The sequence below is a fragment of the Perca fluviatilis genome, chromosome 19 (assembly GCF_010015445.1).
Source record: "Perca fluviatilis chromosome 19, GENO_Pfluv_1.0, whole genome shotgun sequence".
Taxonomy (NCBI): Eukaryota; Metazoa; Chordata; class Actinopteri; order Perciformes; family Percidae; genus Perca; species Perca fluviatilis.
The window spans coordinates 14,132,477-14,158,375 of record NC_053130.1 but is presented as its reverse complement, the minus strand read 5'-3'; the positions used below and the strand labels follow the sequence as shown (position 1 = coordinate 14,158,375).

At 40.7% G+C, this 25,899-nt stretch overlaps 1 protein-coding gene across 3 annotated transcripts in view; it reads left to right on the top strand.

Annotated features, from left to right (window-relative positions):
* LOC120547837 (C-terminal-binding protein 2-like) overlaps window positions 1-25,398 on the top strand; it is a 63,174-nt gene extending 37,776 nt beyond the window's left edge. For 2 of the 3 annotated variants that reach the window (XM_039783539.1, XM_039783538.1), the window contains 9 exons: window positions 12,214-12,368; window positions 16,982-17,126; window positions 17,860-18,066; window positions 19,431-19,645; window positions 21,202-21,332; window positions 21,525-21,652; window positions 21,737-21,869; window positions 22,175-22,252; window positions 23,606-25,398. In XM_039783539.1, coding sequence (XP_039639473.1) covers window positions 12,214-12,368; window positions 16,982-17,126; window positions 17,860-18,066; window positions 19,431-19,645; window positions 21,202-21,332; window positions 21,525-21,652; window positions 21,737-21,869; window positions 22,175-22,241 — 1,181 coding nt within the window. In that variant the 3' untranslated portion in view covers window positions 22,242-22,252; window positions 23,606-25,398. Of the gene's footprint in view, window positions 1-12,213; window positions 12,369-16,981; window positions 17,127-17,859; window positions 18,067-19,430; window positions 19,646-21,201; window positions 21,333-21,524; window positions 21,653-21,736; window positions 21,874-22,174; window positions 22,253-23,605 lie in introns of those variants that run through there. The other variant, XM_039783540.1, reaches the window with a different exon arrangement.
* Window positions 25,399-25,899: the final 501 nt, after the last annotated feature.

The following is a 25,899-nucleotide window of genomic DNA, read 5'->3' as shown; positions in this document are numbered from 1 at the left end:
GGGCACTTTTATGCTAGCCTCAAAATCGCTATTTTTAAAACACTAAGAAGGCTCGACACAACATGAAACTTTGCTCGAAGTATCACCGGGGGCTCTACACCTTAACGAAAGCATTAACAACATTGTTTGTGTACCCAGAGTTTACTAAAAAGAGAGGTTTTTGAACAACTCACCGTAGCTCTTGTTGTTTCCGGCCGCAGCCATTTTATCAGTCAAAAACAATCGATTTCCGAATGCAACGTAACAGGGAGGAGAGTAAAGATGGAAAGCTCCTAAAGCTTAGTTCCATATAAATGCACGGATTATTTCTTGTTTTGTCGTTATTGAAAAACAATATTGACCTTGTAGATGAAAAAGGATCCTCATATGGAGTCCGTTCATTCGCATTCGGATATCGACTCGTTTTGACTAACAAGGTAGTAGCAGCCGGAAACAACAAGAGCTACGGTGAGTTGTTCAAAAACCTCTCTTTTTAGTAAACTCTGGGTACACAAACAATGTTGTCAATGCTTTCGTTAAGGTGTAGAGCCCCTGGTGATACTTCGAGCAAAGTTTCATGTTGTGTTGAGCCTTCGTAGTGTTTTAAAAATAGCTATTTTGAGGCTAGGATAAAAGTGCCCCTACCGCTCCCAGTCAAAAGGCCATTTGACCGAAGAACAAAAATACGGTCAATCTTAAAAGTGGCGATTCCGTCCTAAATATGCTTTTAAACGAAGGTTTGGCTCAGGTACATTCACAAAAAGACCCTAGGTTGCATTTTGGTGAGAGTTGCGCTTTAAAGCTGTGTGTGTGTGTGTGTGTGTGTGTGTGTGTGTGTGTGTGTGTGTGTGTGTGTGTGTGTGTGTGTGTGTGTGTGTGTGTGTGTGTGTGTGTGTGTGTGTGTGTGTGTGTGTGTGTTTTTATTTTATTTGACAAGGACAATGCACAGCTCCGTAGCAGTACCAGAGTTGGCTATAAGCAAATTTTCATCTGTAGTCCATGTATTTGTTCACTGTTACATTTTTCATGGATGCCTGTTCACTCTATTTGTCTAAGCCGGCAGCATACATCAGGGATAAGCAACGCCCCCCCCTCTCTCTAACTCTCTCTCTCACACACACACACACACACACACACACACACACACACCACTACACGCACACACCAACACAGCCAGTTGGCTCAAGTCACAGAGAGAGAAAGAAAAAGGTGGAGGAGCGTGATGGTGTTGGAGAGGTGTAGCGATGCACAGACGGGGTATGAATGGGGAACAAGAATTTATTGCTGCGAACGCCTCCCTGATAAAAACAAAAAAACCTCAACATCTGTTGTCCACCTGCAGCTGTGCCATCTCTCTTTTTCCCTCGTTTTTTTTTCACTGCCCCCTCTTCTCCTCCTACTCTCATCTGTGCTTCCATCATTTGGCAACATCACATCATGTAGATCACAAGAGGCAGATGGGATGGTACATTTTACCGTAGACCCCTTCTCCCTCCATTGCTCTCTTTTCATGAATGAGGTTTGTTTACTCCAGGCCTGGTTTGTGGGCTCCGGTTACATGTTGTAACCAAACCTGCTCAATGGAGCAATTTACAGAATTTACAGTAAACACATGCAGTACCCTACAATACACACAATATGTAAAGTACTGCAGAATTCTACAAGTGTAGTCCGTCGGTTTTGTTCTTTGTTAGATAATTTAACTTTTCTTGTGGAAAAACCATAACTTATATTCACACTGCATGCATTTTTACAATTTTTAAACATGCTTGGATAGAATCTTTAAACTTGAATTAAAAAAAGGAGTCAAATCTGCTACTAAATGCAGCCTATAAAACATTTATGCACTGTAATATCTTACATACAGTATATCTGCCAGTTTTGTTAATATCTCTGTCATGCTCTAATGCGAACAATTTTAAGGCTGCCGCTAACGATTTTCATTATTGATTAATCTATTGATTATTTTCTAGATTACTTGATTGGTCTATAAAAGCACTACTGAACTGTAATGGATGGCAGATTTACAGAATGCATGTTCCCTCTGCAAAAGCACTGTTGTGTCTACATATGATGACTTGGACGCCCTTCTTAACCTTCATTATCAAAATCCTTTTTAAGGTGTCTGTGAGAGACAAAGTGTTGGGCTGCCCTCTCAGACTAGAGTCGTAGTAAACATGTTAATCTGTTACTCCTGTGCTTGGGGTTTAAATCAATTAGACTCCGGGAAGGATTTTCCTACAGTAAGTGTAACCATAAGTTCACTTGGTGAACTTGGTGGATGTGCTTGTGTCTGAAACTACACACACATAATCCCCACTCTGACAAACACTTGTTGTGCATGTTCTGATCCACAGCGAGCTCAGTAGCAGGTGTGTTGAGACTTGTAGATACATACACTTGTTTTACATATGGGAATTAATTTAGCAAAAAAGACTGTTGACAGATGTCTGTGCTTTAGTCTTTGCATGGCATTCCTCCAGCATGTTTTCATGCACTTGTGAGTGCTCATCTCAGCTTCTACATTCGTCCTGTCATCACATGTGTGTCTCTGGCTTTGCATGTACGTCTTGGTCCTTTGTGCAAGCATGACAAGTATTGACGTGAATGTTGTGTTAAAGCCTAGAAATTAGACACTCAATGGCTCATTGAACGGCAAAACCAATCAACATGCGTTAAAGAGCGAGGATAACATTTGCAGACTGAGATAGGAAGAGTAAAGGAGAGTTTGAGCAAGAGGGAGTGAGACTGAAAAAAGGGGGAAAGGGGCTGGCACTCTTAAAGCTGTGAAGGCCAGATCACAAATAATAAAACAGAAAGGCAGGGAGGGAGGGAGGAGAGGAAAAAAAAGAGAGAAGGAAATATGTTGAGCGAAGGGGAAGGTCGGAGAGAATGGAAGGAGTCGTACGTGTGCCAGGAGCGCTGCACCTCTCGCTGTGACTGGTGCTCTTCAAGGATTTTTTTCCCTCTCTCTTTCGTCTCTTTTATTTACCTCCCTCTTTTCTTCTGCATAGCTGTGCCACCGGCTTGTTTTCTCTGTCTTTTTTTCGGTTTTTACCATTTTTCTCCCCCCACCCCTTCCTCTCTCTCTCTCTCTCTCTCTCTCTCTCTCTCTCTCTCTCTCTCTCTCTGTCTTTCTGTGACTTGCAACAAAAGGCTGACGGAGTGAGCCTGGCGTCTGAATGAATAGCCCAAACCTGCCGTGAAGGGAGAGAGGAGGGAGACGGAGCAGGAAAGAGGAGGCTGAAGAGAAAAGATACAAGTGATCTGGCTGAAGAGGCGTAAAGAGGAGAACGCTCAGAAGTGCCGATTGCTGGCTGAAGACGAATAGAGATCCAATTTTTTTTCCTCCCCCTCTCTTCGGAGATTAAAGGAGTTGACGGCGCCGCTTTAACCACATGGGGAGTGAGTGATCGTAGTTCTCGCTCTCCCGTCCCCCCTCTCGCCCACCGCCCTCCTGTGCCACCTTCCATTTCTTTCCCCCGCTCAAGAGTACCAGTCGTCTGAGACAGAGAAATGAAGCTTCTGGGGGTGAGGTGACGAAGGAGGACAGATTTGGAAACAAGCAGAGGGAGACCAATAGAAGACAGTGAGAGGGAAGGAGGGAGGCTGGAGGAGGAGGTAGAGAGGAGAGGATAACCCCAGGGCATACTGTGTGAGAATACTCCCCCAACCCCATTTTTTTTTTTGTCGCTCTCCACCACATTTCCTCTGCCATGTGCAGCTCCTGATTTGAAGAATGTGGCGACAGCATTTCCCAGGCAAGGAGCATGTTTCAAACTGTCGTGTGTGTATGTGTGCACGTACTCATCAAGGGTAATAATAAAAAGCTGTTTATGCTGTGTGTGTGTGTGTGTGTGTGTGTGTGTGTGTGTGTGTGTGTGTGTGTGTGTGTGTGTGTGTGTGTGTGTGTGTGTGTGTGTGTGTGTGTGTGTGTGTGTGTGTGTGTGTGTGTGTGTGTGTGTGATGGCGAGAGGTGGGGGAGGAGGGATTTGGTTTTAAGGCTAATGAGCCTCTTATTCTTTTGCAATGAAGTGTGTGTGTGTGTGTGTGTGTGTGTGTGTGTGTGTGTGTGTGTGTGTGTGTGTGTGTGTGGTTTGACACCACAGAACTAGAACAGCGAGAGGAGAGTGAGATTAGATGGGCTGTCATTTGAAGGGTCAAAGGTTTCAGAAGAATGGGCACATGAGTGGCTCTATGTGAGAGTGTTAATAGTTGGTCCTGTGTGTGAATGCGCTCTGTCACAGGGTGTGTATTTAGGCGTGTACTGTGGATATAAAGACGTATGTGGAGCTCTTTGTTTTTTAAATGTGGATTTATTAGTGTTCACTTTGATGCTTAAATACAAATGAAAATAATGTTAAAAGAATCACTACTATCCAGTTAAAAATATAAAAAATATAATTTTGACCACAAAACACTATTTTAATCATAGGGGGACTTCTGGGTCTCACAATAATAATTCCCAATTTTCTCAGCATTGAAAAAATACCTTGTTCACTGTTTACTAATAATTATCAGTGTTGTTAGCATAACTTTTAGGTGTATTAGGACAATCAATCTTGCTAAAAATATCGTTACATTTTTACAGGAAAATGTATGGAATTTTTAGATTCTGCAGATTAATATGTGAATTTGTTTCATACTTCTTGATGTTGTCTCCTCCTTGGTTGGTGGTCAGTGTTTGCCTGTGGGTAGGTAACAGAGATTATTCAAAGTTTATATTGTGTGTGTGTGTGTGTGTGTGTGTGTGTGTGTGTGTGTGTGTGTGTGTGTGTGTGTGTGTGTGTTGTGTGTTAGTAAGGCTTGAGTGCACTGTCCGCTGTTCATCAGCACTGACAGCTGCTTTTGTCTCAGGACCCCGGTTGTTTTCAGGCCTTGCTAGCGAGGCACAAAAGACAACATTTAAAGAGGAGACGGTGATGGATGGATGCTCGCCTTTCTCACATTGGGTTGTATTTACCACTGACACCACCTGTGATATCTTTATGTCAGCGTATGTTTCCCTTTTCTTCCTGAGCTCTCTTGCACTTTTACATGTAATTTCGCCCTGCCCTTCTCTCTCATCTTTTTATCTCTCCCCTCCCTCGCCCCTCTTGGCTGGGCGTTTGGGTGGTGATAAGTTTGGAGGAGGGCAGGCAGAGGGAGGACAAACAAGGTCTTTGTGTGTCCACATAGTGGAACAAGAAACAGGCTGGGGTTGCGGCGGTGTAGCCGGGTGCTGATAGGGTCGGGTGGGGGCCTGGAGGAGGCAAGTCTGCCAAAAAAAAGATTACACCTCCATTCTTTTTCTACGGATGCCAGGGGATCGTAAACACACTCAAGAAATTAGACACTCCCAAGAATACAGGCGCTGGTTTCTTGTATGCGTGGTTATAGAGTGTAACATTGCTGTTTTTATATTGTAAGTAGCATGCAGGTGCACATACACAACCAGCACTATGAGAACAGAAGTATAAGAGAGCATTGGCATTGAGAGCTGTGAATGCCCTTAAACATTTTATTCAACAAAATTTGTGACATCCCAGAAAACCTCTGATCATTAATGGTTATCATCTGTGTTTGTGAAGCTAATTGCAGCCAAACTCTGTGTGTGTGTGTGTGTGTGTGTGTGTGTGTGTGTGTGTGTGTGTGTTACCACTGTGAACATGTTTGTGTTTGTGCCACAGAGAAATACCGATTGTGCCACTTGTGCAAACCTCACGCTCCATGTTTGGGTTGCCAGGTTGGGTGGCCTGTGGCACGTTGCCTTTTGGGGGCAATATTTTACATCATAATATCAAGCTTTTCCTGTCTCACTGCTGCACTTGCCACAAAGACAGCCTGCTGAGTTATCGGCTTGGACCCCCTCCTCCTCTAACTCTCTGACTATCCCATCACTGAGGCCCCCAGCTTGGGAGTTGCTAGGTAACCAGAACCAGCTGTTGGTCCTAAGCCTGTTGAGCCCGTTTTGGCGCTGCCTCAACTGCAGAGTAGTTTTCTCTGAAAGCTTGCTGTGAACTCAGCGACCGCTCCTGTGGCCCTGACATCATTGTGCCATGGAAAATCTTCCTCACTTCCTTTTGTTTTTGCAGTTTTATTGTTCCATTGATGCGGGGACTGGTGTGGGAGCGTCCGTGGCATGTATCACACCAGTTTGAGGCATTTCATCACCTTTCACACACAACTACAGGGGAAGGAAATGGGAAATAGAGCGAGAAAGAGGCAAGAGGAGAGTGAAAAGGAGCTGGTTTCCTGGAAAAAGTCACCTGTTATATAGAGTCAGTTAAAATAAGAGTCTCTAAGGTGAGGATACTAAACTGTCTTAGAAGGCTTTTAACAGAGATTTGAGATGGCAGAGTACACAGTAATTATTCAGGAAATCACAACATTGCAGGTAAGTTAATACGACTGCAGTACCCAAAGTGGACAATTTACCTTTCAAAGTGTGGGACAACCTCACAAACAAGCCACAAGTAAATCTATAGGGAGTGTCTAAATGAAATCGTCTTTGTAAACCAGCTGAGGCATGTTAGACCCATGAAACCACAAAACCAGAGAACACGATCTGTCAGAAAATAGAGCTTTAGAAATGGAGATAACTGATGTAGTGTAATGTGCAAAAATAAAGTGCAGTTTAAAGATTGGTTTCAAAACTCTAGGGGGAAAACGCAGGTTTAAGTTGGGGTTTGTTTTCTTTCATTGATTGTTTGCACTTGATTCAGGAAATGATCCTTCTCCCTCTGAAAACTCTGAAGCTTTCTGAGCTGCTTTTCCATATCACCCCTTCCAAACGAGAGAATTACAAACTATATCGTATTCACTAAGGAGAGACATATTTCTATGAGTTCTGCTTTTTTAGCTCTCTCTAACATTTAAAAAGATGACTTCTATTTCTGTTGTCAGAATCCAAAAAGGCTTTTTAGTTTGGAACATCTGTAATCCATTTGTGGTTTGAAGTACGCTCTTGCCCGCTTTGCCAAATGTTTTCATACTTCCTGGAGAATCATCCAGTTTGTGATTAGCGTTGGCTAAAGGATGATATCAGTCTTAGTCTATTCAAGCTTCCCTTGAGGGATGTAACAAGACATGACCTCCACTGGACAAGACTATCTGCTGTCACACTGAACACGGTTTAGATTTAGTTAGCGAAGCTGTTGGCTTTGTTTCTTTATTACTTGCTGGCTTACAGACAATGCTGGCTGTTGTGCTATGATAAATACTTTGGGTACAATAACAGGAAATTGACACAAGCACTTTGCATTTTTATGCGAATAACTACCAGCCAAAATATCCTTGCGCATAATGTAAACCATCTTTAGTCATGTTGGTTTCCCCAGCTCACAGGAGTTACGTAACAGCAAATATGCACTTGATAAATGGCTCTGTGGTGCATTTTTACCCCTCTTAAAAGTGAGTCTGGTGTTTTGTGTGTTGGGTGGGACTCTGTGTTTGGTCAAGGAGAATTCTGGCTGCCGGGTGGGGCGGCTGGCAAGCGGCTGGAGGGAGAAAGAGTGATAGAGGGAGAGAGATGAATATAAACAGAGAGAAAGTGGCAAGACACGAGTAAAGTGAAGTAAATAAAAAGAGTCAGATGCGATCAGCTTTTTTGATTCTTTAGTAGCTAGACCTCTGGCCTACAAGTGCTGCCATTAGACCAGCTGCTGTGTGATCAGTGGGGATGTTAGGAGCCACCCTAGGGTGATTATTAGTAATACTGCTTCTCTAGCTAGAATAGTGGCATAGACAGAACATTCTGTTTAGTTGCTGTGAAATGTGCATCTTGAAAGTGTTTGAAATACATCCTCTGAAAAACTCTCTAAGCTGCGGCACAGTCAGTATATTTGAATCAGTGAGGTATTAGCACACTTGTGGATACATTTTAGAAAATTTCACTTTAGAAAAGTAAACTCTGTGGATTATTTGAAATGGCAGCCCAAGGTGTACCTGTTTGAGAATGGCATCCCATATGTCGACAACTCTGCCTTTTTTCTAAATAACATTTCCCTCTGACACTGTTGTTGCTGTTAAAGCCTGTCACTGATTGGTTTAAGAACTTCAAATGATGATGAATTCTGCTCAACCTGCACTAGCAGGAGGAAATGCAGTTTAGTGTACTTCTGACGGCATGAGACTAGAGACTAAAGCCCCAAACTCATTAACTTTGATGTGACAGACAATCCCTGGAGGCATGGTGATAAGAGGCCATTACAGAGCTTTCGCACAGAATGTGTGCTTATTTGTTTGTGAATACACATTATGAGTGTGGATTTATTATTGTTCAAACCTGTCCTCTTGTATGATAAACATACTGTCATTTTCAGTTTTTCTCTTTGGCTGAGTGACTGAGGGAAGATTCAGTTTTTTCGATCCAAACTAAAGAGATCCTTCAAATCTCTGGCCAGGTATCTGAGTCATTAAGACCCTCATTAACAGCCTTGTTAGGCGTTAATTATCCGCAGATTCATCATGTGTTAAATGCGGTGCCACGTTCTGCCTTATTAGGCTGGAGAAAGGCTATTAGCCACTAGGAAATAATAATAAACAGCAGTTTGACCTACATATGAAGCTGCATTTTTTCCACCAGCGGCGTCTCCTTTACGTGTGTATAAAATATAAGCAAGTGATCCTTTGTTTGCTGCTTTTCTGTCCTTTCATCTCAGAGTGTGTGTGTTTCCATGTTTTCATGTGTGCACATGTTTGAGCTGCGTACGTCCTTGTGTGTGACTGTTAGATGATAGAAGTATTTTCTTGCTTAGCCCCCCCCTCACACACACCACGAGTCCCTCCGGTGAGAATAATGCATGCTTTCAGCTTGTACTAGAAAGATGGATGTCAATTCTTCCACATATTTAATTTAACCTTTTCTTTTTTTATGCACCTTTCTTCTTTTCTCACCATTCTTCTCTTTTGATATGCTATGTAGGCTTTTATGAAGCACTGCTTTTATTAGGAGCGCTGCACAATAATAATAATGTTTAAAGGCTATAATATAATGAGATATAATAAAAGACAATCTCTTTATCTCTACAGCATTTTATTAAGTGGCTCACAAAGCAGTTATAAAACCCTCAACTCATAAAAGCAACACAAAGTAAGCAAAACATAAAAGCAAAGCAATAAGACAAAAGTAAAAAGGTCAGCAATAACTAACAGAACATTATTTCATTAAGATAAGTTTCAACAGGTGATTAAACTGATAATAATCTATCTGCTTGTTTAAACTGCTCAAAGGAGGATAGAGGAAGTATTGCACTTTCATAAAGTTGGGAAACTTATAAGAGAATGCTATAAAATAGAATAATCAAACATGAAACAACAGAGGTAAAGATATCCTGACTTTTAGTATTTAGAATGGGTGAAGCTCCAAAAACACTGTATACTACATTTCCCACAATTCAATCGCTTTTTATTAGGCCCACATTGCCCCCTAAATACCCACACATCCAGTTGGCAGGCTTTTTGTTTCCTTCTTCATCTTTAAGTGGTGTACTCTTCCTCTACATGTCATCTCTGTTTGTAGAGAGTTTTTGCTGCACACCTCAATTTCTTGCCTCTGAGATGTCTGAATGTGGTTCATCTTCCTCTGTGGTTAGATAGAAACAGACTGAAAAAGAGAGAGAGAGAGAGAACACCACCAGTTATTAGAGGAATAAACCCTAAAAGAAAATGCAGATTGAATGTAGGTTTGTCAAAGCTGTGATATTAATGACACGTTGCTAAGCTCTTTTTTAAATGAATCCTCTGTTTCCATTTCTCTCTGATAGGTCTAGCTCAGGTCGTCTGTTATTCCTAATGTTGTGTGTGTGTGTGTGTGTGTGTGTGTGTGTGTGTGTGTGTGTGTGTGTGTGTGTGTGTGTGTGTGTGTGTGTGTGTGTGTGTGTGTGTGTGTGTGTGTGTGTGTGTGTGTGTGTGTGTGTGTGCAAAGGTGTCAAACTCTGCATAATTTACAGCCTATGTTTTTTCAGCATCCTCTTAGTGCTGCATAACTTCAGAAGATGTGGCACCACAGAGGTGTACTGTTTATAGCGTGTTCAAAGGTACAATGTGAAGCTACAATTTGTATAACGTTGCTTCCAGAATCTTTTCCAAAATGAACACTTTCCCACATACGCTAGTCTGTTAATCTGAGGCCTACGGGATATTGACTGGGACTGACTATTTGCTATACTGAATTAGGATGTTAATGTTAAATATAGCCTGGTTGGATATTATTTTAACACTTTCTCTTAACTTTAAGCCCCTGAAAGCTTGATTTGAAATGTAAGTATTTCTCTATAAAATCAAGTACTCATGACTAAATAAGCAAGTTAATAAGTTAAAGGTGCTCTAAGTGATGTGACCCGTTTTTTAGGCTACTGTATGTGACGAAAAATGTTGTAGCCTAAAAACCACGTCACATCACTTAGAGCACCTTTTTAAAGACAAAGTTTAGAAAATTAACGTTGGTTATTATTTATTAAGCACTCAAAATCTCTGCTAATCTGCTTCATCAGGACTGTGTGGGTGTGGTGTGATCAGATTTTGTTGACAGTGGCCTGGCAACATAAAGCAACAATCCAACAACTGGCATGAAATTTAGATTAAAATGTTTACTCTTTTTCACAACTGAGCCCATTTCAAACCAGTGAGACTTGCACAGAAAAACACACACAAATACAGAAACAGGATCCCGTCACTCATAGTATCAAGCTGATTGAGAAAATAGGTTTTTAGGGCCTTTTAAATTGTAGACCAATACCAGAAAATAAAATTTTAGAGGGCCATCTTCTTAAGCCTACTCGTGCAGAATTAAAGCACAGTTAACTGAAACACTGCTACATTTACATGCACCCTTTGTTTTTTTGTATTATTTTGTTTTCTATTATACACATCTGATCTGTTTAAAGTACATATGTTAGCATGTTGTAGTCGTGTAGGTCACAAACACCGTCCTTGCTTCCCAGAACTGGAGGAGTTAGAGAGACATAGAGCGAGCAGGCTTGGATGTCCTCTCCAGCAGCGCAGATGTCACTAAATAAAATATTTCATAATCCTGCCGAAATCCTCTAATCACCATGACAACAGGCAGCAGGGAGCCAGAGAGTGGTGGTGTGTGGACCCCCTTCTCTTTTTTCTTTTCCCTCTTTTTAGTGGAATTTGGGTCCACACACTATCACATTTTCTCCTCAATTTTACATTATCACCTAAAGAATACTTTAGGTAGTGTAAGTTAATTGGCACATTCTGGCAGAGTCAACTCAGTCCGTCAACTCAATCCATCAGTCAATCAGACAAGTAAGACACACAGAATTCATCAATACTGGCACAGTTCTAGTTTCCTGCAATTTTTTTGCCACTTTTCTCCCTGAAGGGAAACCATATCATAACTCCACAGCAAGGCAAGGACAAAGATAGAAAGCCAAAAAGCTCACTCTTGAGAGGTCAAACCTGGAGACGACCACAAGTTCGAATTTAATTATTGAATACCTGGTGATTTTCTTCAGTGTCAGAACGAGTGTGTAATGGATGTAAACTGTACAGAAGGTGCAGAGACGCACATACCGAAGGCCTGCTGGCTTCTGTACGGTGATAGGATAATGGAGGTGATGACCTCATGGGGTGAAAGGACCTGTTGCTTGGTAACAGTGTGGATAACAGCGAGAGAGGGTATTCATATCACCAGCGTATGTGTGTGAGAGACTGTGTTTATGTGTGTTATATCGACCAGCGTTGCCAGGTTTAAAGTAGAGAACACACTCAGGTGTGTGTGTGTGTGTGTGTGTGTGTGTGTGTGTATGTCACTGATAGGGCTGTGCAATTAATCGACATTTAATCATGATTATGATTTCGGCTCCCAATGATCACAAAAACAGAATAATCAAGAAAAACAATTATTTAGCTCATTACGTTTTGCAAGTAAACTCTTATTTTCTCGTGTTCTGAATGAAAAAATAAAGTTTAAATAGGAAAAGTATTAAGGCGCATTTCACAGTTGTGTTTTTTTACTGTTGATTTATTTAACTTTTTCCACTGTTTTTTTAAGTTCAGTAATTGCAACATCTTTCCAGAACTCAACGACTAATAACTCAACGAGCAGCTCTAGTCACTGATTTAGCCTATCACAAAGGCAAACCTCACAGTCCCAGCCTGTGTAAAGACTTCCTGCTGCGGGATGCATTTCCTACATTTTACTGCTTCTTCTGCAGCTCACTTGACTGTGTGTGCCACACATAAATAATGAACTCCCTCTCTTCTCTCTCTGTCTCTCTGCAGGTATTCGGCCGCAGATTATGAATGGGCCTATGCACCCACGCCCCCTGGTGGCGCTGCTGGATGGGCGCGACTGCACTGTGGAGATGCCCATCCTTAAAGATCTGGCCACTGTGGCTTTCTGTGATGCCCAGTCCACACAGGAGATACATGAAAAGGTATAATCTTTCCCTCTGTAATTTTTTGGGTCTTCAAGTCAGGATTTCCTTATCACCAAATTCTTTTTATATCTTTACATTAGTTAAACTGTTACCTGCACTGAAACACACCTGTAGCACTGAACTTTTAACTAACCCCTTGTAAAACGAACCGCCGTCCTAGGATAGCTCTTTAAAGCCTTGTCCAAATTCTTAAGTGTTTTCCATGAAGGTTCCTTATTTATAAGCTCATTTAGCAGCCTTTGTTTATGTATGTAATTAACTTTAATTAATTCTAGTTGATTTTCTGTCAATTAACTTTTTGTTGTTGCTTTTTGTTGTTACTCTGTAGCCTGTAGATGTCCTTACTCGGCTAGGAAAACAATTAAAAGGGAGGGAATAAGCAGAATTAAAACAATTATGTGTCAGATAGTGTAGCAGTAACAATCAACTTCAGGTATTGGGGAATTTATTTGATAATCATATCATGTTTCCTAAGATTCCTACAGTCATAAAATGTTGTCATTTCCGTTTTGATATATTGTAGTTTTAATACATAAAATTAATAAAATGCATAAATTGAAATGAGAAATGAAAGAAACACTAACATTTTATCAAATTAAACGTATAAATGTGATTAAAACACAGAGATACAGAATAATAAAACAAAAAAACTAACAATTTAAGTTTAAATTAATTGCCACATTTTCTTTTCTTCTTCTTTCTTCTTAAGAGTTGTCTTTTCCTCCACATAGTTTATATATAGCTTATGCAGACCTTTACATTACAACTTTAGCATTAAATTCCTGAAAGCTTTGCATATGACAGACATTGGATATGTGCAAACAGGAAGTGAGGCATTGTTTGTAAGTTTAATATACAGTACATGTTTGGCATAGGTTAGACCAGAGATCTTCAACAGGGGGTCCGGGACCTATAGGGGGTCCTCAGAGTCCTGTAGGGGGGGGGCCTCCAAATTATTGTTAATTTTTGAAATTATTTTCAAAAATTTAAATGTCTTAAAATGAATCCAACACATTATTAGCAAATATAAATCCCCACTGAGATAGGCTTACTGGCCTGTAAGGTAACCACTATGTAGCCATCCACAGATACAGTATATCCTAAGGATTCAATGTGCCACATGTACAGTATGTGTAACATTAAGAGATGATTTATAAAATCGTGCCGAGAATTATTTAATTAGCTTAGTATTCTATGTACTAAAAAGGTATTTATAAAGGCGTTAAGCTGCCCTACACGTTATTGTAGGCCCAGTTAAATATGCAACTTAATGTTATACAATATTAGTAGTAGGGGGAACCTGCTCTGTCTCTCTTTCAGTTAAGGGGTCCTTGGTTTAAAAAACGTTAAAGACCCCTGGGTTAGACCACATAATGTTGTACTCTGTAGCAACACAGTGAGTCTGTGTTGCTTGCTGTAACAGTAGTAGTAGTAGTAGTAGTAGTAGTAGTAGTAGTGGCAGTATTTGCAGGAACACACACATACACACACACACACACATACTGTGATATGGACATAATATACACTTTGAATGTGAGTGATTTGTCTTTAGTTGAGTGCTGAAGAATCATCTCTTTCTTCCTTCTGCATCTCCTCCTCTGTAATGTTTTAATAATATTTCAGCCCACTGGCTTGTTCCACTCTCCCAGTTCAACTATAATGGTTTCATCACTGACTCTAATCCCACTGGGTGCTGAAGTGCTGCTTTGTTAAATAAGGAGGAGGCTGGTAATAGAAATGCAGTATAATTGTTCTCAGTCAAAGTGGGTGAAACATTTGTCTTATTTTACTGCCTATACACTGGAGCCAGTCAGTAGTCATTTTACAATACAAGCTGGAGGGTTTGTGTCTTTACACTCAAAAAGAGAATAGGAAGGGTTCCATGTCATGGTTATATTCATTTCAGTGAAAATGCTACCTTGCACTAAATTCTCAAAACCGTCAATGTTTTTAATCCACAATTAAAAGGCAGTCAGGTATACTTTTATGCCTATCGAAAGATGTGAATTTAGAGTTTAAAAGGAAGAAATGCAAAATAAATAATAGATTTTTCTTCATATTACTTTTTTAGTTCACATACACATATAAACGCACACACACACACACGCAAGCAATCTCTATCGAGCAAGATGCTCTCATAGTGAATACATTACACATACTGAGGACCCATCTGGGAGAATAGATGTTGGCAGCGTTCCCATAACTATAACTGCACAGCAGAGGGTACAGATGGGGCACTACACACATGCGCACACACACACACACACACACACACACACACACACACACACACACACACACACACACACACACACACACACACACACACACACACACACACACACACACACACTTGCCAAGAACCTCACTGCAAGTTTCAGTAGTGAAGTGCTGTTCACACACAAGTATTTAAACAGACTCACACACCAAGCAAGCAAACCAATCTTTTTTTGCATTCACTGCCTGGAAGAGAGCAGATGCAGCGATTAAGGAATCTGTCACTCAAAGAATCAGTGTACACTGTTGTACTTGTGTTCTTTCATTGTAACATTGTAATTTCCCCTTGCGGGATTAATAAAGTATAAATTATTATTATTATTTCAAAGTGCAACTGCAAGCCAGTGGTGACCTGTAAAAGTGTTGTGGCCCCTGCTACAAGTTTTTGAGTACAAGTTTTTAAAAAATTATTAAAAAACACTTATGGTATGTTAACTAATTAACTAATACAACACTGTCCTTGGAAAGACACTAAAGACTTGCAGAAAAATTTGTCTTTCAAATCACTGTAACCGTAACAACTGTTTTTATGAAGCACTGCTGTTGAAGTGCAAACTAAAATTTTACTGAAAACCTCAACCACAGCACAGTTGAAGATGTAATTGAGAAAATTATGTGTGTCTCGCTCGTGCAGAAAACAAGAAATGGAGAATATCAGTACTTTGTCATACATCAATGGCAGTTTTCTTTGGGCTTTTTTTTAACAGTTGAAAGTGTAGTGAATACACAGGAAAAGTTGGGAGAGAGAGAGGAGGGGCATGACAACAACGGTCCTTAGCTGTAAGTGAAGCAGAGACGTTGTGGTTATGTTATGTTTGTGCCTTAACTGTGCTCTATGTTTTGAATATTCTAAAATGTAGGCGTAATAAAAAAAGAAATATGAATGTATAAAATGATGGTTCTGGACTTTTATGTCTGCATTGTTTTCCTCAAGTGTCTAAACATCCAATGCAGGCTCCCCCAAAATGGACCTTTTAATCGCTAAGACTTTTGAGAACCATACACAGAGGAAGGAGAACAGGAGTGTGAATGTGAAACATAGTGGTTATGTTTTCAAAAAGAATTTATCAAAATAATGTATTGAATTAGTTAGTCTTTGTTGCAGCATTTTGGGCATAATCTTTATGGAATAGTTTGATATTTTGGAAAATTAGATGACAAAAGAGTTAGCCTAGATGACAAGAATGATAGAACTTTTTACGGCAAGTACAAAGCTAGAGCAAGCAGGCGATGACCGAAAGCATGGGGGAACTACTGCACTCCAAAGCTCAAGAATATACCTACAAACACTTAGGATAATAAAGCCCACCATTTAATAGTTTATAGTTATTTTTACATATTCACGCTACACAACTCCCTCTTAAACCACAAATAAATCTCAAAAGCTCAAGTTTCTTTAAAGCTTTGTAAATATTCCATTACACTGGTGTAGAATGTGTAGTGTGTTGTCAAGTGCTTTGCAATATTCATGATCCCTTGCTGTAGGTATAGCCCTGTACAAAACATGATGCACATACACTGTGGCATGCCATCTCAAACTGCAGAAGAGTTCTTTAACTAATAAACACAACACAAAACACATTTGCTCACTTTTTCCACTTCATGTAAACTTGCTCTCAGCTCGTATTCCTGTTGCTTAACAGTCGGCTGTGATTCTGTGTAGTTCTCCAGCATCGTTCGTCTCCAGCCAAGCCTGCTGCTGGTCCTGCTTTGCTCAAGTAATGAGATTAATGCATGAGGAGAGCTTTAACCTTCAATTTTGCATCCAGCTTTCACTACAGATCCAATAAAAATGTTGTATGGAAATTCATGGCTATGCCAATCTGGCTGGGTTAATTCAAGCGAGTTGTGAATTTAAACCAGTTATTTAACGGCCGTGGCTTACAGCAGCTACTTGCTCATGCTTTCTGGGTTCTTCAGCAGCTGTCATTCTACTTTATGGTCCTGCCCACATTAACTTCAACCTTGTTTGACAAAAAACAGCTATGGCAATCACTCATTATAAACACACAGACTACCACTTATGTTTTAGGGCACACATAAATAATCAGTTTGCATTTAGATGAAGAAAATCGGACATAAACTTAGGTCCAGGAAAATGGGAGTTAGTGAAAGCACTTTTATTCAAATTGCTCATACATAATGTTGCGGAAAAAACATCTGACTTTGAATGTAGAGATGATGTTGATTAAGAACAATAATGACACTGTGGTCATAATATAAATGCAGATTTCCAGTTTACTTCCATCTCTAATGCCACTAAGGATTTTTAAGGGAATACTGGTTTAATAAGACCGCGATGATGATGCCTTCTCTTCTCTTATGTCCCTCAGGTGCTGAATGAGGCAGTAGGGGCCATGATGTACCACACCATCACCCTGACCAGAGAGGACTTGGAGAAGTTCAAGGCACTGCGCATCATCATCCGCATCGGCAGCGGCTACGACAACATCGACATCAAGGCTGCCGGCGATCTCGGTAAGACTGAGGGACAGATGCAGGCAAAAGAGAAGAAAGATAGATATGAAAAGTGAGGTTGTTCAGAAGCAGACGGTAATCATATGCTTAGAATAATGAACAGGGCGGGGTCATATCTGCCCATAAGGCTAATTCATTCACTACCACATGAGAAAAAAACAAAAACAATTATGCATTATGGATAAGGAAAGTGCATTTTTGGATGGGGGCCAAACCAAACTCTGCTTGCTATATTGACTTACATAAATAACATATGTAACAGGAATTATTACATACTGTAAATGGAATATGTAATGCTGATTGCATATGCAGAGCAGATGCTCCAACTGATATGAAACTCTCTCCGATTCCCATTTGGCCCCTTTGGCATATGTTTGGTATGAGAGCAGGATTTTTGGGGTACTACATCTTAATACGCTGACATGGATTTTTTTGAGAAATGTTCTTTTCATGGGCATAATTAGCAGTTATAATTATCCTCTTATCCTTCCAAGTTCAGTGCGTTTTTATTTTGTAGAGTGCCGTAAAGAAAATTTATTTCCTACCCATTCTTTTGTGAAAAAAAAACTACAGATAAATCTCCCTTCAAAACAGCTACAGTAATTATAACCAGCTATTATAACTATTAAATCTGTCAAGCAATTATTTTACTAGTCATTTGAAGTATCTATGTTATTGTCATCTCTAGAGCTTCATTGTTTCTTCATTTTCTCTCCCTTCTGACCTTTTCCAGGCATCGCGGTGTGTAATATTCCCTCAGCGGCTGTAGAAGAGACAGCCGACTCAACACTCTGTCACATCCTCAACCTGTACCGGCGAAACACCTGGCTGTACCAGGCTCTCCGGGAGGGCACGCGGGTCCAGAGCGTGGAGCAGATCCGGGAGGTGGCGTCGGGGGCGGCCAGGATCCGAGGAGAGACTCTTGGCCTCATCGGATTTGGTGAGATCCTTCTTTCTTTTAAGCCTTGGATTGTTTATTTTGGTTGACAGCAACTGTACTGTATGTAGCCAGTAACTTTATGGCTACTATTATGGCCAGCAGGGACAGCCATTTTGAAATGTATCCTATGTCTGCCTTATTCACATTGTGAAATGAAATGTAGGCCTACTTTAATGGAGCTTCATTTCTGATATCAGTTAGGGGTGCTAATTATCCCTTTATTGAGTTTTACTGTGTTTCCAGATTGTCAGTTTGCTTAACCCAGTTTACTTAATTGTTTGGAACTCATTATGGGCTGCAACAAATATTAAATTTCATTATTGACTACTTCAGTATAATTTTCATAGTTCAGTCTGTCAAACGCCAAGTAAAGCTGCTGGACGTAGGCACTGTGATGTTTTGAGCTCATTGCTAACGTCAGCATGCGAACAAACTCACAATGACAGTGCTAACATTATGTTTAGCAGGTACAGGCTAATGTTTACTATGTTAAAACCAAGTTAGTGTAGTGGGTTAGCATGCTAACCTTTGTTAATTAGCATGAAACACAAAGTACAGCAAAAAAGTTATTTTTTGTGTGTATTTGTGTGTGTGGTCATAAACCAAAGTATAATCTGATGATGAATGTTTTGAACTAGCGATCAGATTTGCTGTAACACATTTTCTGTCAAATAACTAATAGATTTAATCAATCCTTTCAGTGCTAGCGCTCATATACCCCTTTTCCACCAAGACAGAGCTTGTGCTGGTTCGGAGCCAGAGCCTAGTTTCAAATTGGTTCTTTGTTTTTTCGACCACCAAAGCACCAGCTCCGAACCAATAAAAGTGGTTCTTAAGTAGCACCAAATCATTGCTGGGCCAGAAGTAAGAACCGATTACGTCAGCGGCTGGGGGCGGGGTTACCGTGACCAACAAGACGAACAGAACCTTGTGACCGCCAACACGTTGGATCCGCCGCGTTTGGATGCCCAAGTAGGTCCACAAAGCCATGAACATCAATAGCAAAGCAACGTCCGCCGTTGTTAATGGTGTGTTTGGCGCCACCGCGCTAAAATTGCTGGGAAAGATGAGACGTATACAGTGATGTAAGACCTGGCTCTGTGCTGGCTCCTTAGCCTGTGGAAAAACAAACCGGTTCTTTGGAGGCTCGTCAGTCGAACCAACTCCGAACCGGCACTAGCTCTAGCTCTGAACCAGCACCTGGTTGTTGTTGTTGGAAAAGGGGTATTAGACACATGCATTTTTGCAATTGTTACTGTTAAGGGATGGATGCACTGTCCGTAGACTGAGCGTTAAAATTAAGCTGCTCAAAGGTGAATCATCTCTTAGTCTGTGCTTTCTTTCCATCTCATGCCCCCCATCAGGTCGCTCAGGTCAGGCGGTAGCGATAAGGGCCAAAGCGTTCGGCTTCAACGTGATCTTCTACGACCCCTACCTCCAGGACGGCTTGGAGCGCTCTCTGGGCGTTCAGCGAGTCTACACCCTCCAGGACTTGCTTTACCAGAGCGACTGTGTTTCCCTACACTGCAACCTGAATGAACACAACCACCACCTCATCAACGACTTCACCATCAAACAGGTAGGGGGTCTTTTAGTGCGGAGGAAAGAATGGAATTGTTTCTGTCTAATATGAGCCTCAAGTGATAAAGGATAAAGGAAACAGATTTTACTATCTCTATTAAAACCTGCAACTTATTAAAAACTGATAAACCTCGATCGGCAGAAGCTCTTTCTCATTACCCTCCAATGCACATTCTCATCACTAGGCTAATGATTCCCAGAGATTGGTAGCACAGCTTTAACCCAGTGGACTGGCAGCTGACTTGCCACAGCCACTAGCATTCCCTGGCTGCCAGCGCTCCTTTGTTGGACTTCCAATTATAGGCTGTTTAAACAACCTTTTAATGAGTGCTAAGATTCTCTTGGAGAACAAGCTCAAACAAAGAAACCCAGGCGTTTGGAGAATCTCTATGAATAAGAGGGATGAACATATGGGGGTGGATCGTGCGGACATGTTTTTGTGTAATTGTGTTTGTAATGTGGTGGGAAGATTCACTGTAATAAGTCTGTTCTACCTCACAGTTTTAGAACTCTCAGGTCAGTGTGACCCAAACATGCACGCGTGTGTGCATGTGTTGGGTGTAGGAGTCAGTGTGTTGTTTTTCACCAAAAAAATGAGCCAAGCATACAGACTTTCAGGTTGACAAGAATATGAATTGTGTCCTTTTTCTTTTAGTAAAAAATGTCAATACATCATTGGGACCCAAACCGAACACAGTAATCTAAAATTCTTATATTACAAACCAGTAAACATGCGCTTATCTCAGCATTTAGACTATAGTTATAGTATAAATGTATATGTTTTCCCTTCAGTGTAATCCAGTATACTGTATTTTCCAAGTCCATGATATATTTATGCAGCACACCACACCTATTGTGAGTTGCCAACAATGCAGTCCGAGGAATGCTACTGACCAGCCAAGTGGGCTGCCAGGCATGCAAGGCATGCATGTTTGCAGCCTTTGTAAATCAGCAACTAAACTAACCACAGCATGCACTTTAACCCCCAAATGTAATGTTTTTTTGTTGTTGTTGTTTTTTTTCGCTTTGGGGATCAGTCTCCCGAACATGATAAAGACAAGAAACACTCTTGAGTTATCTTCTTAGTCTTCTCTTGATCACTGCTGCCACCTGGAGGACATAAATTGGACTGCCGGTTGGGTTTAATTCAATGGTTTAATAACTATTTGAAACATGGACAACTGCTTTAAACCTGAATATGTTTTTACTAATTGTGTTATTTGCTGTTGCAAGAGAATCAAGTTAAATACAATGTATGTTCTTCTGCATCATGACTTATATGCTACTTTCTTGTATACTGTGAATAAGAGCTTTTGTGAAGCTTCTGTGAAGATGAAGGGATTAGTGTCATTTAAATGCCCCCTTTCTTTGAAAAGCCTTTTGTTATACTGTCGTTCTTTATATGAAAAGTGTTTGTCTCCCACCATGTTTGGATTTTAGAAAACGTCTTCCCACGCAGCATTGAGCCAATGACAGCACCTCTGGGTGTGCAATCTCAAAGCTACACAAATGTTATAGAGATAATAAAGTTTGTGTCTGTGCGTCTGTGTGTAGATGCGTCAAGGTGCATTCCTGGTCAACTCGGCACGGGGAGGTCTGGTGGATGAGAAAGCTTTGGCTCAGGCCCTGAAAGAAGGCAGGATACGGGGAGCCGCCTTGGACGTCCACGAGTCGGAGCCTTTCAGGTGTTTATGATCACACCATCCTTTTATTCAGTGATTCAATTCACAGAGTAAACGTTAGACTTGTAGTGATTATGTCAAGAATTGCGAGGGAAATGGATGGCTCCAAATGATATCAAGAAAATCAGTTGGAATAAATTCATCCTCTTGCATCTCTTAATCACTCAGTTTTGTCTTTAATCTACCGTTGAACAGTTTTTCCCAAGGTCCTCTGAAAGACGCGCCCAACTTGATCTGCACACCCCACACCGCCTGGTACAGCGAGCAGGCATCACTGGAGATGAGAGAGGCTGCCGCCACAGAAATACGCAGAGCCATCACTGGTACGGAGACATCTTTGAACGCATTCCCACGCTCATAGATTTTGGTTTCTCAGCTCACCGATGTTCAATCTTGCCCCGTAACAGGCCGTATACCTGACAGCCTCCGGAACTGCGTCAACAAAGAGTTCTTTGTTACCACGGCACCCTGGGGAATGATGGAGCAGCAGCAGCAGCAGCAGCCTCAAGTTCACCCTGAGATGAATGGTGCTGCCTACAGGTAGGAGGGGGATTTATGTGAATGAACCCAGCAGGCTCCTCACATCGCACAGAGATCACCTGTGTCACATCAACACCTGCAGTAGATGAGGCTTAACACAGGGGGGAGGGGTTGTCTAGAGGTTTATATGTATGTTTGACACAATTCTGACTATCTTTTCCTGAATATTAGGCTGGGTCCTAGTCTTTGTGGCGTATTTATACATAGAAGTTGGCCCAAATGAATGAATCCGTTGTTCAGTTTAGGCTCTTCGTTTCTCAGTTTCTATATTGTCTCAACCAGAATGAACTGCTTCTCTCACACAGCCGAGTGAACCAAACCATGGTACAGGCCATAGCAACGGGGGGAATGCAGGACAAATTATATACCTAATTCTCAACCAGGTAAATGAATACTACCACTGCTGGCCCACAGGCCAGAGCAAATGAATAACGTCATTAATAATAATAAAAAAAATAATTCTGAAATCCTGTAGTCCTTTTTCTGCTTCACACTCTTAACACACATGTCCTGTAACTGTACCCATTCTACCCAGCATCGCATCAATTCCCCAAACCCCCCCCCCACCACCACCACCAACAGAAACCCAGGATCACTCTCATATTGGACATTTACATACATTTACAGCTGCATATGACAAACTGGAAAATCAAGAGTAGAATACGTAAGAAGTATAATCAAAATAATGCAATGACTGTATTTCTTTTTTGGAGTATGTGATAGTGAAGTGACGGGTAAAGACAGAAAGCAGGAAGGTTTCAGTTGTTAGTTTCTCAGTGAAAGTAGAGGAAGAGGACATGGAGTTAGGTCATTGCGACGAAGAAAGTAAAGGATTAAAAAAATCTTAAACTTCTGTAAAACCCTCTGCAAAAAAAAAAAAAAAGGGATATTATCAGTTGTTTTATTTGAATAATAAGAGCCCCTGACACACTTTTCCTTTCAGCTCCCTATAATAAAGGATTTGTTCACCCAAATTATGAAGAAAAAGGACAAAAAAAGAGAAAAAGTTCTTACTTACTGGGTACACTATTTCTTGGACGAGATGTCACTGATTAATTGTTTTAATGTATTTTCTCAATACCACAAAACAGACACAAATTCAGTTGACCTCTGTTGTATTGAGCAGCAGAAATCTTAAAAGCTGAACAAATAAAACCCAAACTATCTGTCAGCCTAAACTCTATAAGGAGAAGTGAGAAATAATATTTTGTAATTTGGGTGAATGACCCTTTTAAGTCCCCCCCCCAACACCAAATTAGGACCTCTAACATTCTCATGTATTGACTCCATGCTGCAGTGTTGCTTGCCAAGTTTAACTTAAATATTTTGTTTCAAAGAGATGATAATGCTCAGTGATTCCACTAAATCTAAGATGTTTTGATTCTCTTTAATGTTTATTTGTATCCCCAAAAGTACATAATTATCTGTAATTTATTTAAATTACACAATTTTTCAGATTGAATGTGTTGATTCGGTTTTTCTTAATTAGCAGTTACTAATAGTGTAAATCCCACTTAAGACAGTAAAGATCAGGAGCAACAAATATTCAAATATTCAGCTTTGTAGGGGGAAAAAAGTGTAATTGATGAATGATCAGCCAATAAGCAGCAGCAGCCTTTTTTTTTTTTTCCAGGACTTGTCTTTGCCAGTTTGCAAAATAGAAATGGTTACTTTGAGTTAAACAGCTTTCCGTTGCTCTTTATCATGCCTGTTGATCATCTCCTGTCCTTCTCCAGATTCCCTCCTGGTGTGGTGGGCGTCGCCCCCGGCGGGATTCCTGGACCTATGGAGGGGTTGGTGCCTGGGGGAGTGCCCATCACCCACACCCTGCCCCCCGGTACCCATCCGTCACAGGCCACCTCCCCCAACCAACCCTCCAAACATGGCGATCCCATGAGAGAGCACATGACTGAGCAGTAGGGCTGCTGCTCTTAACTGAACGGGGGGGGGCTACAACCGGCATAAACAAAAACTAAAAAAAAAAACTACCAACTCAACCATCCAACTGTACGCTTGACTTCAGCCATCTGAACCTACCAGCAGACTGCCTGCCGGGCAGCGTTTCACACGTTTTCTTTTTGTATGAAACCACTACGCCCAAGTGAGGACAGCGGATGTTGTTACACACACGAGCTGCCACACGGAGATGGGACTGACCGTCAAACTCATGCGCCGAAGATCTGAAAAGTTTCCTCCCACATATCCGTTTTTGTTCTCCATTGATGAAAGTGATATTTTTTGTTTTTATCTTTATTTTTGAGTATATTTTAGGGGAGATTCCTCCTGACTTCTGGGACACGTTGACATTTCCACGTGCGGGACGGAATTCTGACCCACCCTCCCTGGTTTAAAGGAAGAGCTTGAAAGGACAGTGACTTGATGAACCATCCGTCAAGCCTCCGCTCCACCCTCCTTGCTCGTCAATTTCACTCATTTCAGCGCAAATGTCATTTATTTTGTTTTTTGTTTTTCTACTTTCCTTTGTTTGTTTTTTCCCTATATTATGTGTTTCTGTTGCAAGTGAATATCTGTTTTTCTGTTCTTCAGTGTGTGTGAAAAAAAAATATGAATGGATTTACAGTTACACGTACAGTATGCTTAGCAGACAAGAAACAGCATCTGCCGTCTCCATCACAGATCTGGACTCCATCTTTGCTCTTTTCTAATTGTCGTGGCTGGTGGCCCTTGAATGTAGAGACGAGATGTGGGGCAGTAGAGGTGGTTTCCAGTTCCAGGAAGAATATTTTGGGCTTATGAGGTACAAAAATCATCCTTTTAAACCCCCCCAAAAAAAAGGAGAAAAAAAACTGACTGCCATTTGTAGTTAGCCTATTGTACGTTGAGTGTGTCACATCGATTAAATATTGTTGTTGTAACTTTTCCAACTCTGCTGAACTGAGGTACCTACAATATTCGGCTATTGCCATGACCAGTGTCCCAAATCCAATCTGTTTGCATTCAAAGGACCTACAGTACATTGCATCACCAGCTAGCAACGTAGGAAAAACAAACCCAGTAAATATTACTAATATACTTACTGACTCAGGAAAAAAGGAACCCTCAAATATGTCCAAATATGAACAGAAGAGAAAAGAAAAAAAACTGGATTTTGTTGCTATTCATGTCTCCACTTCTTTCTCCATTGTGGTATTTTTTTTTTTAATATATATATATATCAAATGTAAGTTTTTTTTGATGTTCAAGGTTTTCAGTCCTGTTAGATTTGTATTGCCTTGTTAAATGTTCTTATAATCATAGTCTTATGTGAACGACCCCACCCTCTATAGTTTCTTCCGTTTAGTTTTTCTGCTCTGATAAAAGCCAGCTGTGGCTCTCGGAGGCATCGTGCCCTCTAAGAACAACAGCAGCCACATCCATCCCTTTTAGCCCCATGACGTTAGCAAGAGACGGCTGCTAGCAGATTGTTTGGTTTTTAGTGTGAGTATTTGTATTTGTTTCTTGTACAAGGTGAACATATAGCATACAGTGCAGCTGGAAACAATAAATAAAACATACTGTTCTGATTGATGATTGTCTCCGTGGAACATTTGTGCGATATTGGTTTTTCTGGACAGGTTTTACAGTTATTTAAAAGATGCTTAAAAATCCTCTAAAAGGGTTTTTAAAGTCTGACTTTAGTAATGTCAAAACAATATTTATTGTGCAACAAACAAAAAATTTAATATGAATGGATTTTGCCCCTCCTAGTATTATTTCTTACTTCTATTTGGTAGATAATTATGCTCTAACATTTGGAAAATACAGTTCCCATAATTCTTAGCAGTAAGTGTATTCTGTGAGTTACCTTAGCACCGTTTTTTGCCTATATTACTTAACATTATTGCAAATTGGCATAATTAAAAGTATGCTGAAATAACTAAAAGCAGTTCATGTTTGCAATATACCCATGGATGTAAAGACAAGTATTACTAGATTACTTACTTTGATATAGTTAAGAAGTCTAATAAACTCAGGAAAGCTCTGGAGTTATAAAACCCGTCTTATTTTCTGTTTTGTAAACGGATGTATG